At 35.2% G+C, this 18614-nt stretch overlaps 2 protein-coding genes across 3 annotated transcripts; one reads left to right on the forward strand and one right to left on the reverse strand.

The window, feature by feature from the left end:
- Positions 1-207: 207 nt before the first annotated feature.
- On the reverse strand, positions 208-11372 carry LOC108335731 (serine/threonine-protein phosphatase 2A 65 kDa regulatory subunit A beta isoform). The gene is made up of 13 exons (XM_017571851.2): positions 11068-11372; positions 10357-10776; positions 9310-9556; positions 9076-9188; positions 6685-6764; positions 6282-6423; positions 6118-6198; positions 4131-4235; positions 3741-3923; positions 3566-3658; positions 959-1098; positions 808-874; positions 208-679 (listed from the first exon to the last, which is right to left on the reverse strand). The coding sequence occupies exons 2-13, from the start codon at positions 10747-10749 to the stop codon at positions 560-562; spliced, it is 1764 nt and encodes a 587-aa protein (XP_017427340.1). The 5' UTR covers positions 10750-10776; positions 11068-11372; the 3' UTR covers positions 208-559.
- Positions 11373-13810: 2438 nt separating this feature from the next.
- On the forward strand, positions 13811-16847 carry LOC108334574 (pentatricopeptide repeat-containing protein At1g22960, mitochondrial). 2 transcript variants are annotated; one of them, XM_052870110.1, is made up of 2 exons: positions 13811-15860; positions 16378-16847. In XM_052870110.1, the coding sequence occupies exons 1-2, from the start codon at positions 14067-14069 to the stop codon at positions 16408-16410; spliced, it is 1827 nt and encodes a 608-aa protein (XP_052726070.1). In that variant the 5' UTR covers positions 13811-14066; the 3' UTR covers positions 16411-16847. The 2 variants fall into 2 exon arrangements, with proteins under 2 accessions (XP_052726070.1, XP_017425924.1); XM_017570435.2 differs by lacking the exon at positions 16378-16847 and having other exon boundaries at positions 13811-15124; positions 15230-16281.
- Positions 16848-18614: the final 1767 nt, after the last annotated feature.

The following is an 18614-nucleotide window of genomic DNA, read 5'->3' on the forward strand; positions in this document are numbered from 1 at the left end:
TTTTTAGTCCTAGTCTGTTAATAGTATGAATTCTAAATAACCCCAACTTTTGGTAGGAATTGAGTAAAAATAACTGCAGACATAAAGGGTTATGATCCAAAAAGGAACTATTTTGGGTTAGCCAATAGGGCATAAAATTGTGTTACAAAGCATTTTCATCCGTTGTATGATTTTAGAAAACACGGTGAGGTAAGGGACAATGAGCCATTTTTGCTCTTTGCAAAAATAGATAATTAACTAACAGAAAATACAGTTTTACAAGCTAAGATTTGATCACACTTAACTTAACCTATATAGAGTCCTATTTTAGCAGTCACAGGACCAGCAATTTAATCTCTGACGACAAAAACAAAAACAAAAGGAACCTAGTAATGATACAATCAGCATAAAATTATACAAGGGAACAAAACCATATCAATCGTTGTTGACTAGGATGTAGCTCACAAAACCACTTAACTATCGCTGAGAAGAACCCAAGTAGAACACAAGAATTCCGATAGGTGGAAACATTAACATCTCCACAAAAGGCTTCCATCTAATGCGTGGTAAAGATTGCAGCCTAGCTAGACATCATGACATGATCAATAGCCTGAAGTGCTTGATTGGAAAAAAATCTTACATCAACATCGGGATCCTCACTGAGCTCAACCAGACTAGGTCGGATAGACTTTTCCACAACCTAAATGAAAATTATGTTCACAGAATAAAGCAAAAAACAAAAAAGAAGGAACACAGATATAGAAACAGAAAGCACAGTAAGGTTTATAATTATACTACAATAGAAGTATGAGATGCTTAGCTGCTTACAGATTGATCCACTATGGGGAAGAGTGATTCCAAGACCTTTGCCACATTGAACTTAATGTTGGGTACTCTATAGGGGATAAAACAGGGAGCAGTTAAAAAGATAGTAGTAACATTACCCAACACCATAACCACGCTTAAAAAGCTAGAATACCTGTCTTTAGATGCAGTAATAACAACAGGCAATAATTTTGAACAAGTGATTTCAGGTCCCATCACAGGAGCAAGCAGAGAGATGGATTGAAGTACGGTCATTCGGTACAAATAATGCGGATTACTAATCATATCCAGAACCTGTTTCACACATGCCAAAACCCATTACTTGTACGATACACTTGGTAGATCTACTAAAAAAGGTAAAGTGTATACTATATTAAAAGTGAATATCATAATATGCATTGTAGACCATAGGAAAGGGAGAGGAGAAACTCAACAACTTGATATGGAGTTACTCTGGAACTGTAAAAAAAGGACTTAACAGAGAACAGAAAAAAGCTTGGACTGAAATAAACCACAAATCCAATTGTTCAACTTAAAAACACTTGAACCAAATAGGATGGATAGAAAAACAGTGGTCTTGCAATGTTGTGTTTCTTATTTATGTAAGTATATATAAGATACAAAATGAGGCAAGACACTTGCCTAAAATCCTAACAATAAAGTGGGGTACATACAAAAGGAAATATTAATAAAATAACATTACATTTCAACACTCTCCTCAGGTTAGAGCATATAGATCATATTCACAAAGCTTCGAACATACAAACTGAATCCTATGTCCTCTTACAGATTTAGTCAGAATGTCTGCAAGTTGTTCACTAGAACAGACAAATACAGTAACAATCTTTGGACAACAACTTCTCCCTAACAAAATGACAACCAATCCCTGAATGTTAGTTCTCTCATAAAATACCAGATTGGAGGCAATATGAAGAGTTTTTTGGTTTTCACAATATAACTTTATCAGCTTATTTTCAAAAATTTCAACTCTTGAAAGAATTGCTTAATCCACACAAGTTCCCATATAACAAGGACCATAGATCTATACTCAACTTCTATGAGCACCATCACTCTTATTCTTACTTTTCCAAGATATGAGGCTCCCTCTAAGGAATATATATTATCATGTGGTAGATCTCTTGTCAATGGGACAACAATCCGGAATGCCCTTATCAGAACATCAGAATTCAAATTTAGTGAAGGGGGCCAACTCCTTGAGAAGCCACTTTGGATCCATTGGCAATAGTAACAAGATGAGGAATTTTGGGGTAAGAAATCTAGGAAAACGAAGAAATGTTACAAGAGGTATCGAGAAATTCATGTAGTTGACACACTTGTCATTGAAGAGGACTGACCTTGATTGATTGATTTCTCAGACTCATATACCACAATTTCTTGGTACTCTTCATAAAGATTTTAGATTTGATTTCACATATTTAGACACATGAGAAGCTTTGAGTTTCATCAAATAGACATCTGATATAATTGGCAAAAACGTCCTGTGCATTCTTCCAAAAAGTGAAACATGTTTTGAGGGATTGGAGCATCTTTAAAACGTCGGGCTCAACTAACTACCTTAAAACAGCACATAGTTAGAAGCCGATCTTTTGCCATTGAGATCTGATTGCATCAGGAATAGAGCTGAGTTCAGTTTTTAAGTGGTCATGGTATCCTTGACCAAGGAACCATAATTCCAACGAAGCAAACCAAGATGAATAATACTTCCAATTGAGCCTTGAACTTGTAATGGTCAGAGTAGCCAAAAAGAAAGGAGTAGAGCCTATTGAAACCACCTCAGAAAAGTGACGAAACTTAAGAACAAATAACAGAAACCCTAAAACTGAGCACGTGCCCCAACATGGGTGGTGGGTTGGAATAGAAAAAATGAAGTCAGAAATGGGGATAGGAGAGTTCAGCGAGTCAAAAAGAGGTGTTCCTACGCCAGCAAGACAAGGCATGGAAGAAACACACCACAAACAAGAAGCACATAGATCGGCATGTGAATGATTGGCTGGTTGTGTGACCACCACGATTAGGTTGCACTCCTTGAGGCACATTTAAACCCTAGCTTTGTTTATCAAAAAATAGTCTCAGACAGCAGCACTGCATTGGCAAACCATGATGATGGAGACAATGAAGAAAATAAAGTGAGATAGTAGCCCCACTCTATACCAACTTGAACAAATAGGATGGATAGAAATACAGTGTCTATGTTCTTGCACATATATAGGATACAAAAGAAGGTAACACAATTGCCTAAAACACAAACCCTAAAGTTGGGTACATACAAAACGAAAATATTAATAAAATAACATTGCATATTTCAATACAAAACCTATCTAAAGAAATTATTCTGTTAACCCATAGTCATATATCCTTGGTTCAGTTTAGAAGCACCAAAATTGTATACTGACCCAACCCAATCCTATTTGTTTAGTTTGGAGAAAAATTGATTTTGATAACATTGGTTTTGAACCATTAAATGTGACCTAGATGTGTGCCCAAATAGCCAGTGTTATCTTGGTAGTGGGCCATAAAACTATTCCTTGTTCATTCGCAATTCATGGTATGGTTGCGCATAACTTTCTAAAATTTCATCACATTATAAAAAAAATAAAATGTACCCATCAAAGTATGAAGCAATAAAAGGATAGGAATGTCAAGTTGAGGAAACAAGAACATCGCCCCCCACCCAATACACATACATTCATATGGCATAGTGTATTGTCCTAAAATAAGAATTTAAAGCCAAGATATGAACCTGTGGAATTATGTTTTGCATAGCCCACTCAGGACCAAATTCTTCAGCTAGGCGCTTCAAGTTGTTAGCTGCTGCCTCACGGATTGAATGAACCTACCATATACAATAAGGAGGTTAATGACAATAGTAATAGAAAATCAGAGTATGCACAAACTATCAAATGGAGTCCACAAACCTTGTCCTGCAACCACTGCATGCAAAGAGCACCAAGCTTATCATCAAAAAAACCAACACCCAATTGACTCGCCAATAAGGGTATATATTCTATTATTGCAAGTCGAACCCTCCAATGCCTATCCTCAGCAAGCTCAACAATGGCTGGTAACAAAGATTGAGATAATAAATCAATTCCAATCACCTGCAACAAAGATTTGATCAACATATCATTGCAAATTTAGATTTCGTTATGACTTTAATTTTGCATGTATATTATATAGAAGGTGGTATAAGAAGATTATATGCTCCGCTATAGAATTAGCAGCATTATTCAAAAAATAAAAAGGAAATAAGGTTGCCAAAAGTTATAAAGCAATTTGCAAATATAAATCACAGATACATTACAAACCTGATTCACTTGATCAAGCTTGCTTATGATATTTAGGCGCACATCAGGAAATTCGTCCTTCAAAAGGGAAAGGAAAATAGGAAGAAGTTGCTCAATTGTTGCATCCTGCAATTAAGAAAAAAAAAACAGATAGTCAGGGATAGTTTCTTCAAAGTTTTGGGAGAAGGGTTAAACAACATTGTAACAGCCCTAGTAGTAGAATTAAAAGTATTAAGTCATAACACAGTATAACTAATATAACTCTCCAAAAAAATATTAGAAGTTGGATACCGTTAAAAAGTGGACTTTAAGCCTAACACAACTTTACAAAACCAGCTTGTAAGATGAGGTATATAATCACATATATACTCTAAATTGATTTTATCTCTAGTCGAGGTGGAACTTCTAACACAATCCCCTCATGCTAAGGTATATACATTTCGTGCATGGGACTAGACATTAATAGGTAGTCAGATAGCGACCCAATAGTGGGTGGAATGATATATCCAACAAACACAAATCTCGCTAGGATAGACTTTAATCCATGGCTCTGATACCATGTTAAAAAGTAAACTTTAAGTTGAACTCAACCTAACAAAACTGACTTGTAAGGTGAGGTATGCACTCACATATACTCTAAATTGGCCTTATCTCTAGTCGATGCGAGATTTCCAACAGATACCACAAAATAACCAGCCAAGTACAAAACATACAATAGATAGTTCATAAAATAAATATTATAAATATTGAGCAATGGTATGCCAAACACAATTCAAACATGAAACTGAAAACATTAGATAGGTTTTAACTCTCACAAGTTACCTTACACATTTGGCAATGTTGTTGGCCACTATGCGTATAGAGTGCAGTAAACTCTGTTGTTGATTCCCATGAAGTAGCATATTCATGTTATGCTAGATTTCAAGCCCATGGTAGGGAGTACATACGTTGTTTTGTCTTGAGTATATCGAAAGTTAATACGTAATAAGAACATAAGAATTTCTATTTCCACTCCCACTTTTTCCTCGAAACATTATAATTTTGTGAAAGATTAAATCATACACAGACATTCTTAAAATTTAAAAAGAAAGAAGACTCTTGGTCGTAGTATTCTTGTAACATCTTAAAACCGGTTAAAAAATGAACTTTAAGCCAAACTTAACCTCACAAAACCAACTTATAAAGTGAAGTTTGCATCCACTTATACACGTTAAATTGGTCTTATCTCTAGTTGTTGGAAATTTTCAAACACACCCTCCTCACGTCGAAGTATATACAATAGACTCAACAAACATTAAATTTCATTAGGATATGGCTCTAACCCATAATTCTGATATCATGTTAAGAAGTAGACTTTAAGCCTAATTCAACCTTATAAAGTTGGTTTTGTTAGATTGAGTTAACCTTAAAGTTTACTTCATTACATGATATTAGAGTTATGGGTTAGAGCCATATCCTAATGACATTTGATGTTTGTTGAGTCAATTGTATATACCTCGACATGAGGAGGTGTGTTTGAAGTTTCAAATCAATTAGAGATAAAACCAATTTAGAATATATAAATGGATGCAAACCTCATCTTATAAGCTGATTTTGTAAGATTGAGTTAGACTTAAAGTACATTTCTTAACAAAACCAATGCTTCCTAAAGGATGATTCTAGTTAACTATTGCACATGTAAATAAAGTCCAAAACATTTATATCACCAAACTAACTTGCAAAAGATAAAATTACATATTTAGAAAAGGGATATTTCAGTACATAGTTGTTTTAGGCCCATACATCACAATCGGGTAATTCACACTAAATGATGTCTACCCTTCATTTTAAACAAAAGGAAAGGGAAACATAAAAAAGTAGACTTCAGTATCTTGCCGCTAGGTACCAAAAGAAAAACCTATTAACTTGAAGGACAAGCAACCATATATTTAAGCATGAACGATATGGATAGGATTTTTTGCAAAGCTAAGAACAAAATAAATGTAAAAATGACGTTTGATAACCATACCTTTCCTAACACCGGAGCCATTCCCATTATCACTGAAGCCAAAGCAGAGCGAACATGCTGTGAAGAATCCGATGCCAGTTCCTGCAAAAGTTGTTGCAGTGTAATTTATCCTATAAATATAAATTTTATAATAATGAATTTCAAGACCAAAACGAAAGGCACACCTTCACACAAGGAAGAATATGCTGAATTGAGAGATCCGGATTTAAAATCCTGCAAAACTTGGTCACTTTCCCTGCAGCTGCAATCCGTACTTCAGCTTCATTGTCTCGAAGCAACCGCACATAAGCAGGGACCAATTCCGTTCTATACAAAATAATAGTAATAAGAAATAAACTTGAGAAACATAAATAGAAAACAATAGGACATTGAATATCGACATTAGTAAATATGAGGAAACCAGTATAGGAATCACAAGTTTTGACATTTAAGGTTTTAAAGCATTAGCATGACTGCTACAGCCCTACAACTAATTAAAAACAGATCACTATACAATATATTGACACAATATATAAACAATTTATATGATAGATATGCAGAATGTTTACTACTCGGATGAAACAATACCTGGTAGGTTCAGGGCCTACAGCTTCACAAAGCTCATACAATTGATTTGCAACCATGTATCGCACACGCCACGACTTATCCTGTTTAGGATCAAATCAGATCAAAGGTGCATTAATGAAATAAAAATGGAGGCTCTGTTTGGTGAAAACTGATCCACGCCTTGATCAGAAAACAGAAACATCACCAAGAACGCATAGATAGAACCCCTTTAAAACTGATTGTTCCCCAATTAATCTATTCAACATATGTTTACAAAGCAAACAATCTTCCTTTCACAGCATTTCCAGTTAACAAAACTACAATCCCACCTCAAGGGATAAGACTATATATAAAAAGTTTAAAAAATTCTGTCCCATAACAGCTAACTACAATTATTCTTAAATTTCTTTCTACGGTATAGATTGTAAACCCTATCCTTGTTCCCGTCTATAATTATCCACTAGAGCTGGAACAACCTTGTCCTCAAGGTTGAACTTTGGAAACCGATCACGTATTGTGGAAACATCTTTCCATGAAGACGCTTCCGGTCCTCCCTCTTGCCATTGCACCAACACTTGTATTGGTTCATCTTGATGTTTTACAATCCTGCTACCCAAAAAGTGACGGAGAAAACAAACCGAAGTTTGCCCTTGAAGTTCATCGGGCAATTCTTTCTCAGCCTAATGAGTCCCAAAAGCTAATTTTAATTGAGAAACATGGAAAACTAGATGTATGCAAGAGGTATAAGGAAGTTGCAGTCAATAAACCATTGTTCCCACGTGTTTGAGGACAAGGTAAGGGTCGTAATAGTGCACTGACAGCTTTGGGTACCCTGTAGGCATAGATGCTTATAGGTGAGCATGCATTTTCAAATATACCCAATCACCCAATCTGATCTATGATAGTTTCTGTTAGATATATTATTATTTTAGATAGATATATTATCTTTAGTTAGTTTGTTATTATTTCTTATTTGTATTTTAGGTTTAGCCTATATTTCTTCTATTATAAATAGACCCTATGTGTATATTCAACACAAGAGAGATTAATCTCATACATAGTTGCTACTATATTCAACATGGTAATAGAGCCAAGTTCTTTTGAGAGAAAAAAATTTGTCGCCTCTGCCACTACACTTGCCGCTGTTAGTGTTGTTGTTATCTATTGTTGCCACCGATAGATTTCCAATTTTGACCAATAACAACACGGTTTTGATCGTCTCAACCGACCACCCTAAGAATTTCCTAACACCATTCGCTACCTCTATCCACCAACATTCCCCGTGGGAGGAGTCTATTTCCAGGTGCTTTGATGAATAAAGGACACCATTCTTTAGAAGAGCCACATCTCCACTTTCATTGTTTATCATCGACGCGTCATCATTTTCGTCGTTCGCCAATGAGGGGGAGTCTTTTTATGTGGTCCAATATAGTCCCTACAATCTATTGCTTCCAGCCACTGTAGGCCACCATTTGTTACTGATGGCAATCTAGTCCCTGTAATTTGTCACTGTCGCCATTGTAGGCCCCCATCAATTACTAATGGCAATCTAGTCCCTGCAGTTTGTCGTTGTGCAACTGCTGGTCGTCATCCACTACTGATGGTAATCTTCTTTGTCAAAGTCATCATAGTTGAAGTTTCGCAATAGTCCACCACTTTCCAATAATATTCTCCACAGCTATTCTTAGTTGTTTGTCGACCTCTTTTGGCACTCTTTATCAATTAGATGTCAATAATGCATTCCTCAATGGCGATTTGCAATTTGGAGAGGTCACTCAAATGACACTTATGTGTGACAATGAAAATGGTCTTCATATTTCATGAAAGGGCCAAACATATTGAGATTGATTGTCATTTTAATAGAGATACTATAAATTGACCTTCTCGCTAGTCGATGTGGGGTTTCTAACACACCCCCTACGCCGAGATATACACATCTCAAGTGTCAGACTAGACATTAATGGGTGGTCCAATAGTGGCCCGATAATGGGTACAACAACATGCCCAACAAACAACAAATATCGCTAGGATAGACTCTAACATAGCTCTGATACCATGTTAAGAAGTGGACTTTAAACATAACGCAACCCCACAAAATTGACTTGTAAGGTGAGGTTTGCATCCACTTATATATTATAAATTAGTTTTATCCTAGTCGATGTGAGACTTCCAACACTTATTGCCTACACATTCTTTCAAATATCATATATATTAGGAGAATATCCTATTCATTGTTCTTTTCATCCTAGTTATAAAAATCTTTCTTATTTGTATTCTCGGTCGCAAAAAATCCAAAGAAAATTTGTAGCATAAATCATAGAAACTTAACATCACTAGGTTAAGCACATAGTTTCGAGTATAATAGAAAAAAAAATATTTCATTACTTGTATAGTTCACTCTTAAAAATGCACCTGTGAGAAGTTGACAATAACCGGTAGTATATGTGTGACACAATCTTGTGGCTCCAGCAGCTTCCCAAGTGCAGCACAACCCTCCACCGCCAACAATCTAACAGAATCTTGATCTGAACCATGTTTTAGAGTTAAATTAAATATTTAAAAGGTCCACTCGCACTGAAGAAAATTTATTATTGAATCTACAAAACAAATCAATCCATATAGAATGAAAAATGTGTATTCAACTACCATCCTTAGTGAGATCCTCAAAAATTGACATAGTGTCAGCCTTCAAATGAGTGTATTCAACAGTCGCAGCAAACTTTCCAAGATTTGATGCAGCAGATCTTCTAACCATAGGCATGTCATCTTGACACAACAGATTGTATATTGATCTTAACTCTGTCTTTGACATTTCCGGTGCAATAGGGTAAGCAATGTGAAATAGCCCACATGAAGACACTCGGGCAGTGAACCATTCACCTGCTGCCAACCTCTGAAACAAGATTAAAAAAATGACAGGACATTGAACAGTAACTATACAATACATCATTACTCATGAATATGCTTTAAGAAACATACAACCAATTAATGCCAGTAGAGTGTTAGATATTGACGCAAATGCAGCAGATCAATATAAGTAAGATATGGTGCAAGTCATTGAAAACTAATAGAATTTTGGTAGAGAAATCAAAATCAACCCTATTTATACTGGTACTAGACTCCAACTCCTAATCAAATCAAATAAGGAAACTAATCAAGATACATATACACAATATCACAAAATAATTAAGAGATTATCTATCATACTGAAATATATTCTATGATACAATATCAATATAATGAGATACTTTCTAGATATTCTAACACAAGTTCGGCTTCGGTGCAACAGTTAGAGTTGCAGCCATTTAACTGCCCGGTTAAAACTTCAAGTTGTGGAATCAGCCTCACCAAGTTCACATTAAGGGGCAGCCTACAGTAGACTCATAATAACTCTAACCTTCCCAAAACCCCAACATGGCAAGGGTTTGTAGCAACCTTCTTATTATTCTAACAAATAGTTTAACACGGGTACATTAATCAACAGCCTTTTTGGTTTCACAAGTTTACTTAACAGGAAACAGTTAAAATCCAAGAAAACTAAATAAATGTCATAATCAGAATAATAGGCACTGGAACAATGCAAAAACAAGGAAAATCTTTACTTACGAAACTATAAAGTACAATCAATCAATACATAGTTCAACAAATGGTAATGACAAAGGCATTCATATCTATGGAACAGTATAATCTGACCTTCACCAAAGGAATGAAATATTCAACCAAATCACTTTCCCTCATCTGTGATCCAATCCTACAAAGTGATTCGACAGCTTTATCTCTCACACAAGTTTCCTCAACAGTGCAAAGCGTCTCCAAAGGTGGGAGCAACACATGAGCATGTTCCACTCCGCCGACAAAAGGAACAAACACCCCCAACTCTTCAGCCATTGCAAGAAGTACCTCATCATCATCATCATTATTCTCACCCAAAAAGGGTATCAACTCCCTACGCGTTCGCTCCTCCCCAAGAGCCCGGGCAATCGTAGATAACTTCCGTATCGAGTTCAATCGCAGCTGAATGTCATCATTTTTCAGTTCGTCTATAAGCACTGCTATGGGATATAGCGGCTCATCAGCAATGGACATTTTCTTTTCCTCTCAAAATTTCTAGCCCTACAGTTAAAATCAAATTGTTAAAAAATACTACTAAATTGTCAAGCTAGCATAATTTAAAGTATACATTATTCAACAACAAAAAAGTGAAGGAAAAGTAATGGAATTTCTGAACTAATTATTACGGAATTAACAAAATTATAAAAAAAAAATCATTACCCTCAGCTCAGTTCATCCAAAATATTTCTCGAAATAAAAATAAATAAATAGAAATGCTAAAAATGGCAAGTCAAAATTTGTCAACAAAACCCTAGAGATAAAATCCAGAGACAGAAGAACAAAACACCATACCGTGTCGCGCAGTAATGTCGATATTTTTCAAAGTTTCGGTTCACTGAAACGGAAGTGAGAAGTAATTGATTGCTATACTCTGTGGAATCGTAGAACAGAGTCAAATAGCGGTTCGTTTTATCTTGGAAATGCCACTTATGGCCAATGACAAGTGAGCGTTGAGAAAAAAAAATATATATATGAAGCTCTGAAAACCCTAAAGCTTCCGAGGAGGACAAGGGCCAAAGGAGTTTCTCAGAACCCGAGACCTTTGAATTCTTGTGCTTTTTGAATCATCTTTCCCTTCTGTTTTTCAATTACGAAATTATATGAGCTTTTTTTTTTGCTAAGTTTTGATATTTTATACAAGTACAAATTCAAACATTTTTTTTCTTTTTGACAAATAAAAAAAGAAACTTCAATACATATATCTAATAAATCAAAATCAATACAATATTGGTTGTTTAATAGGGTTTTTATCTTGAACTCAGATGTTATAATGTGACCGAAATTTAAATACTTACGTAAACTTCTACCTTATATATAAAGATAATGTATGTTTGGTTTAATTTTATTTGATTTGTATGCAGTATATCTTCACTAACGAGAACAAAGATGCATATTCATATTTTTTAGTACATTAAAATATATAAAGTTTTATTATTTTTACAATTTTATTATTTTATAAACAATTAGTTAAAATATAGAAAAATAAGACATTTGAAATATATATATATATATATATATATATATATATATATATATATATATATATATATATATATATATAATTTTATGAAAATAAAAAAAATTATGTAACCATTATTTCTAAGAATAGAAGTTATTTAATTATTTTGAAAATTATAAAAGTTATTTAATTATTTATTTTACTAAATAAATACATAAATTATTTTTATTTGCTCGCTTTCTACATATATGTTTTTGTGCTCTTTATTATCTTATGTGTTTATCCTTTTATAAAAATAATAAATTATAAAATAAAAGATAAAAATGTTTTCATATTCATAAAGTTTGAAGCACTCGTGAGATCGTCATCGATCTAGTGCTTAATCACTTTTTTTTATAAATAATTGAATATGACTTTTAAGGTATAAGCATTCGTGTGATCATTTACATCATCCTAATGCTTAATAACTTTTTTTTCTAAATAATTAAATATTTCTTTAAAAGTATAAGTACTTACGTGACCGTTCATGTTGGCCTAATACCTATTTCTTTCATTTTTTTTCCCACCACTCCTAAAATAACAAAAAAGTACAAAATCTTCAAAACCAAAAGCATTAAGATTGTTAAATAAACTTTTTTACGAGAACTATGTGATCCCTGATTTTCACATATAATAGCAATTATCATTCCAAGATCGAAATGACATCATATGAACCTTTGTTAGAAGAAGATATAAAATATCTTTGTTTTAGTATGAGGATGTGGAGGCAGTTACTGTAGGTCTTGAGTTGTTACAACAAATTACGAAAAGATAAGTTGATACAAAAGCGGATACAAGCAACTTAGAGTAAATAGAAATCTTATGCTTACAAGAGGAAAATACTGCTTACAAGAGGAAAATATTGCTTGAGTTTGAAGCGGGTGATCATGTATTTCTAAGGGTAACACCAACAATAAGAGTGAGAAGAGCCATCAGATAAAAAAAGTTGTGTCTGAAGTTTCTCAGACCTTATCAGATCATAAGGATTTAACTAGTAGCTTAAGAGCGTTACCACCATAGTTGACGAATTTGCATAATGTGTTCCATGTGCACAATTGAGGGAGCATATACCAAGTCCAGTTCATACACTCAAGGTAGATAACATTCAAATTCGAGAAGACTTATCTTTAGATTTTAGACCAGTATGAGTGTTGGATTCTCAAATGAAAAAGCTGAGGCAAGGATATTCGTACTATGAAAGTAGTGTGGGACGAAGGAACTTAAACTTGAAGAAGATGTAACCATATATTTTTCCTGATAAATGCAATTTTCGAGGATGAAATATTTTGAGTTGGGAATAATGTAAAATTTAGAAAAAAAAAAGTATCTAGAAAGGTGGTATGACTATGGACGATATTAATTAAAATAAGAAATAATGAATTGTACAAAAGTGAAGCATAATACAATTGATTAGAAGTTATTGCTATGAGTTAGAGGTCATGATTAAAGTTATTTTATGTTTTTACAAATGTTTTCATCTTTTATGTAATTTTGCATAAGTTTACCATTATAATATTAACATATTAAATTTTTAAACCTATATTTTTAAATTAATTAGATTCAAAACTTAATTATAAATTTAAAATTATTTATTATTATTTTTTCAATCTTTAATGTACCATAGGACTGGATGGTCCTAGAACATGAGAAGTGGCCTGCCGGTACAAAGGTCATAAGATATCGACCGAAGAGAACTAGGGACGGACGACACAATGTAATAACTAACTTTCACAAATAAAAGATTAAGATAAGTACTCATTAAATGTAATGAATCGAGATTGGGTCAATATTAAGATTTCATTAATCTCAAATCCATATCAAATATTATAAATAAATGTCAAAATAAGAAGTAAGTGATGGCATTTCATATGGACTATTTGTTAACTTAAGTATCGGATAACCTCATACCTCTCTTAACGGTTGAAATATAAATTATGAAAGTGTTACGTGACCCTCGAAACATTTAATTTTCTTTTTAATGAACATACAAATAAATACGATAGTCAAATTAGGGTTGTGTGTACCTTGCGTGAATTTTTATTTTTTTTTGCTACTAAGAAAGTGTGTTGTGAAGAGTCTCGACGTGGCAGTTCTGATTATGTTGCCCATCAACCACAGGAAATGTATGACAAGGGTTGACAAGGAGTTGAGGTTCGACAAAAGGGTTAGTGCACGCTGCGGGGGTTAATGCACGTTGCTGGGGTTCAAAAGAAGGTGGCGCGGGTCGTTCCACGCGGAGGCGCGATTGGAACTGTTGATGGCATCGCCGCCATAGCCGCCACAACTCTACTCAATGAGCCTCTATTTTAGAGCCTCAAAACCCTTCTTAACCCTCAAAGTGCGCTTCCTTGTGCCCTTGCCATCTTCCTTTTCCTTCTGCACAAACGACGCCGTTGCGAACAACAACCGCTCGGTGGTGCTTTTCCGTGCCGCGGTTGCTGAGCCGGAATTGCTGGTCCGGGTTCTGAACACAGTTAGAGACCGGCCCGTGGCTGCTCTCCGGTTCTTTCGATGGGCCGAGGGCCAAACCGGGTTCAAGCAATCTAAATTGGCATATGCCGTTATTCTCGACATTCTCGCGCGGAACGGCTTGATGCGGTCTGCATATTGCATCATGGAGAAGGAGGCAGTAAGAATGGGCGACGTGGTGGATGTTTTGACCGACGGCAGGGTTTTTTCTTCCGAGGTATCTGTTAAGCTTCTGGATTTGTTGCTTTGGATTTACTTGAAAAAGTCGATGCTTGGGATGTGCTGGTTGGTGTTTTATAAGATGATTGCGAAGGGGTTGTTGCCGGATGTGAAGAATTGCAATAGGGTTCTGAGATTGCTTAAGGATACCAACTTGGCGAGGGAGGTTTATGATGTGATGATGGAGTGTGGGATTAGGCCTACAACTGTTACATATAATACAATGTTGGATTCCTTTTGCAAGCAAAGGCAGGTTCAGCAAGCTCAGCAGCTTTTGCTTCAGATGCAGAGGGTGGGGTGTTCGGCCAACGAATTGACTTATAATATTATGGTCAATGGTTTATCACACCAGGGGGAGTTGGAGAAGGCCGAGGAACTGATCGAGGAGATGTTGAGATCGGGACTCAAGGTTTCGGCTTACACTTACGATCCTTTGATTCGTGGCTACTGTGAGAACGGTATGCTTGATAAAGCCTTGAGTGTTGTGGAGGAGATGTTGAGTAGAGGGGTTTTGCCTACGGTAGCGACCTACAATACAATCATGTATGGCCTTTGCAAGTGGGGAAGAGTGAGTGATGCTAGGCAGTTGTTAGATGTAATGGTTAATAAGGATCTGATGCCGGACTTGATTTCATTCAACACTCTAATTTACGGTTACTGCAGGTTGGGAAGTTTAGGGGAGGCTTTTCTCTTATTTGTTGAGTTAAGATACAGAAGTCTAGTTCCCAGTGTCGTGACCTATAATACGCTTATTGATGGTCTTTGCAGATTTGGGGACTTGGATGTGGCCAGGCGGATAAAAGATGAAATGATCAAACATGGGCCTAATCCTGATGTATTTACGTATACAATTCTTGTTAGAGGATTTTGCATGGTGGGGAACTTGCCAATGGCTAAGGATTTATTTGATGAGATGCTACATAGAGGATTGCAGCCAGATCGTTTTGCATACATAACTCGAATAGTAGGTGAGCTGAAGCTTGGTGACCCATCTAAGGCTTTTGGTATGCAGGAAGAAATGATTTCCAAAGGCTTTCCTCCTGATTTGATTACATATAATGTCTTTATTGATGGGCTCCACAAGTTGGGAAATTTGAAAGAAGCAAGTAAACTTGTGCAGAAAATGCTCTACGATGGAATCGTTCCAGATCATGTAACTTATACTAGCATCATCCACGCTCACTTGATGGCTGGGCATCTTAGGAAGGCTAGAGTGGTGTTCAATGAGATGTTGAGCAAAGGGATATTTCCATCAGTTGTCACTTACACAGTTCTAATTCATTCATATGCAGTTAGGGGAAGGCTGGAACTAGCTATTTTGCACTTTATTGAGATGCTAGAGAAGGGTGTATGTCCAAATGTGATCACCTACAATGCCTTAATTAATGGACTTTGCAAGGTGAGAAAGATGGACCGGGCATACCATTTTTTTGTAGAAATGCAAGCAAAGGGCATTTCTCCAAATAAGTATACTTACACTATTTTAATAAACGAGAACTGTAACTTAGGCCATTGGCAGGAAGCTTTGAGATTGTATAAGGATATGCTAGATAGAGAAATTCAGCCTGATTCATGCACACATAGTGCCCTGTTGAAGCATCTAAGCAAAGACTATAAATTGCATGCAGTTTGGCATCTTGAGAATGTTATTGCAGGATGTGAATGAACTTATTGTGTAAGGATGAAGTATTGATTATTTGTTATGCTCAGTTTGGCATTCTCACACGGCTAATGAGTAAAACACATGCCTACATTTGAATGGGTTTTTACCCTTTGAGGTTTAAATTCTTTGGACTGAATAATATATATTTTTCGACTCTCAAGGTAAGAATCCCTACTTTTTTTTAAGATACACAATGCCTTATATATAACTATTATATTCCTGTGACCCTGATTCATCATCTAATTTGTTACAGGTTGAAGATGCTTATGGTGTTCCTGATGATTAAGATGGCAGACGTCAACTTTTTACACGTCTTGACATAGTATATCCTCAGACTAGGTAATACTTGGGAGGAATTGGGAATTTGTTAGTTAAGGTTCAAAGATCTGTAACGTTGTGCTTGCAAGGCTAGAGGTATACCTCTGAAGCTCAATCCTTGTCAAGATATTTCAAACAATTTTGAGATATCTTAACACAAATTTTAATTCATTTTTCTTAGTCTATTGTGGGTAAAGGGAATATTTTGACGTGATAGTGCATATTCTTTGCATTAAAGTTTTAATTATTTTTTAAGCCTAGTGATACACCTTTTTTTTTTCCATCACAATTTGTACAATGAAAGGAAAATAAAAGACAGACCTTTTGTAGTTCTATACTATGTAGCATTTGAATGCTCAACCATTTTCTCATCACTGTATTATATATCTTGCTATTCAGAATTCACTTACCTCTGTCAATAAATTCATTTCTATCAGTTAAATTCTTCGATTAAATTCTCTTTATCCTTTTTTTTTTCTGTTATTAATGTCCTTCCCAGTGCTTCTAGTTTGACATTATGGGATATTGAGATGAAGTTGTATTCGGGAATTATAGTCCGGAGAGTTCAATAACCGTACTGGAATTTTAACGCAGCTCTTTATTATTTCATTTAAGAAGGAAAATGGAGTTACTTTGGAGTGGTTTGATTTAAATTGCTTGCTAATTTATTATGTTTATAGTTAAGACTAAGAAGTTTTGGAGAAAAATGAAGGTGGAGGAGATTATTCTCAACTGATCTATTATTAATATAAAAAATATGCTATCTGAAATACAGAAGGTTTATAAGAAAACCGAACCCCTGGGACCCTGTATGATTGACAGGTACAGTAAAAAAAGTTTTAAATGATGTTCTAGAAGACAATAATTAACATATAAATGGTATGCACCAATCTTAGAACATATTCACTCAATTCCAGGGCAGAACATTTACGACTTGATCATTGGAGCTGGTAAATTCAGCACTAATTTCTTTGGTCATCAACTTTTCTTTAACAAAATACAATCTATTTGTATGTTTTTGTTTCTTTCATGGAACCCGTTATTAGAGGCAAAGTGCACTTTGATTGCCACAATACACTTTTATTTGTTGAATCTTACAAAATTTCAATTCTTGGAGAAGTTGTTTGATCCACACAAAGTTTGCATGCGATTAAAGGGATTGTCCTATATATTCAGCTTCAACTCTAAATCAAACAACTACATTCTATTTCTTGCTCTTATACAAAATAATATTGCCTCCAATAGGTATGTGTTACCCATTAGTGGAACGTTTGTCTTTAAGAGATCTTGCCCAATTATTATTACAATACTCAGAAGTCAAAAAGAAAACAAAAGAGACATAACAAGGGGACAACCTTTGCATAGATACTTTTAACCGTTTTCCATTAGGAATTGGACATTTTTAAAGTCACAAGAGTCCCTAGTATATTGGGTTTCATGGATTGCTAAAGCAGAATAGTAAGTTGAAATTCCTGCTTCTTCCTCTGCTTGGTATTCTCTGATGAAATTTCTCTGCTGCCGTTGTCATGGTGATAATAAATCTTTGGCCAAGGGTTCGATAGATGTAGTCCAAGATATGTAATTCTTTCCATTGAGTTTTTCTGATGTTACCGTGAGAGTTCCAAAGAAGGAGAACACCTGTCCAAAAGGAGAATAAAAGGGGGCTGAACACCAACATACCACAAGACAAGGTTGGAAATCTGACATGAGGGTGGAAAGGCATGAGCCATTGGAGGGTAGAGTATAGAGAGGTGGCACATGTGGGCATCTGCCGAGGCTTTTGTATCAATAACCACTAGGGTTGTGCATCAGTCGACAAGCCACACCAGATCCGGTGATTGTCCAAGATTCTGATGGATTGGAAGATACAGACTGAGCAAGATGGGGCCTGCTCTTGATACCGTGTTGAGAACTAGGAGCTTTGCAGAAAAATGAATTTTATAGATACTAAACTGATCTATTAATATAGAAAATCTGCAATCTGAAATACAAAAGGTTGATATGAGAACCTACACCCTAGGACCCTATATGATTGACAGGGACAAGAAAAGGACAACTTTAAAAGATTTTGTAGAAGACAAAATAAACTTTTTCTAACATCCATATAGCACTAATTTAAATTTATGAGTGAGTAATTTAATACAATTGTATGTTGTTGTTAAACACTATGGT

Source organism: Vigna angularis, chromosome 10 (assembly GCF_016808095.1).
Source record: "Vigna angularis cultivar LongXiaoDou No.4 chromosome 10, ASM1680809v1, whole genome shotgun sequence".
NCBI classification, from domain to species: Eukaryota; Viridiplantae; Streptophyta; class Magnoliopsida; order Fabales; family Fabaceae; genus Vigna; species Vigna angularis.

Excerpts from the sequence above, each read along its gene's own strand:
- LOC108335731 (XM_017571851.2), bottom strand. The coding sequence starts at position 10,749 with ATGTCCATTGCTGATGAGCCGCTATATCCCATAGCAGTGCTTATAGAC. Across the intron at positions 9,557-10,356 it reads ATTTCATTCCTTTGGTGAAG|AGGTTGGCAGCAGGTGAATG; the intron begins GTCAGATTATAC and ends ATCTTGTTTCAG. Across the intron at positions 875-958 it reads ATTACTGCATCTAAAGACAG|AGTACCCAACATTAAGTTCA; the intron begins GTATTCTAGCTT and ends TATCCCCTATAG.
- LOC108334574 (XM_017570435.2), top strand. The coding sequence starts at position 14,067 with ATGAGCCTCTATTTTAGAGCCTCAAAACCCTTCTTAACCCTCAAAGTG. Across the intron at positions 15,125-15,229 it reads CTAATTTACGGTTACTGCAG|ATTTGGGGACTTGGATGTGG; the intron begins GTTGGGAAGTTT and ends TGGTCTTTGCAG.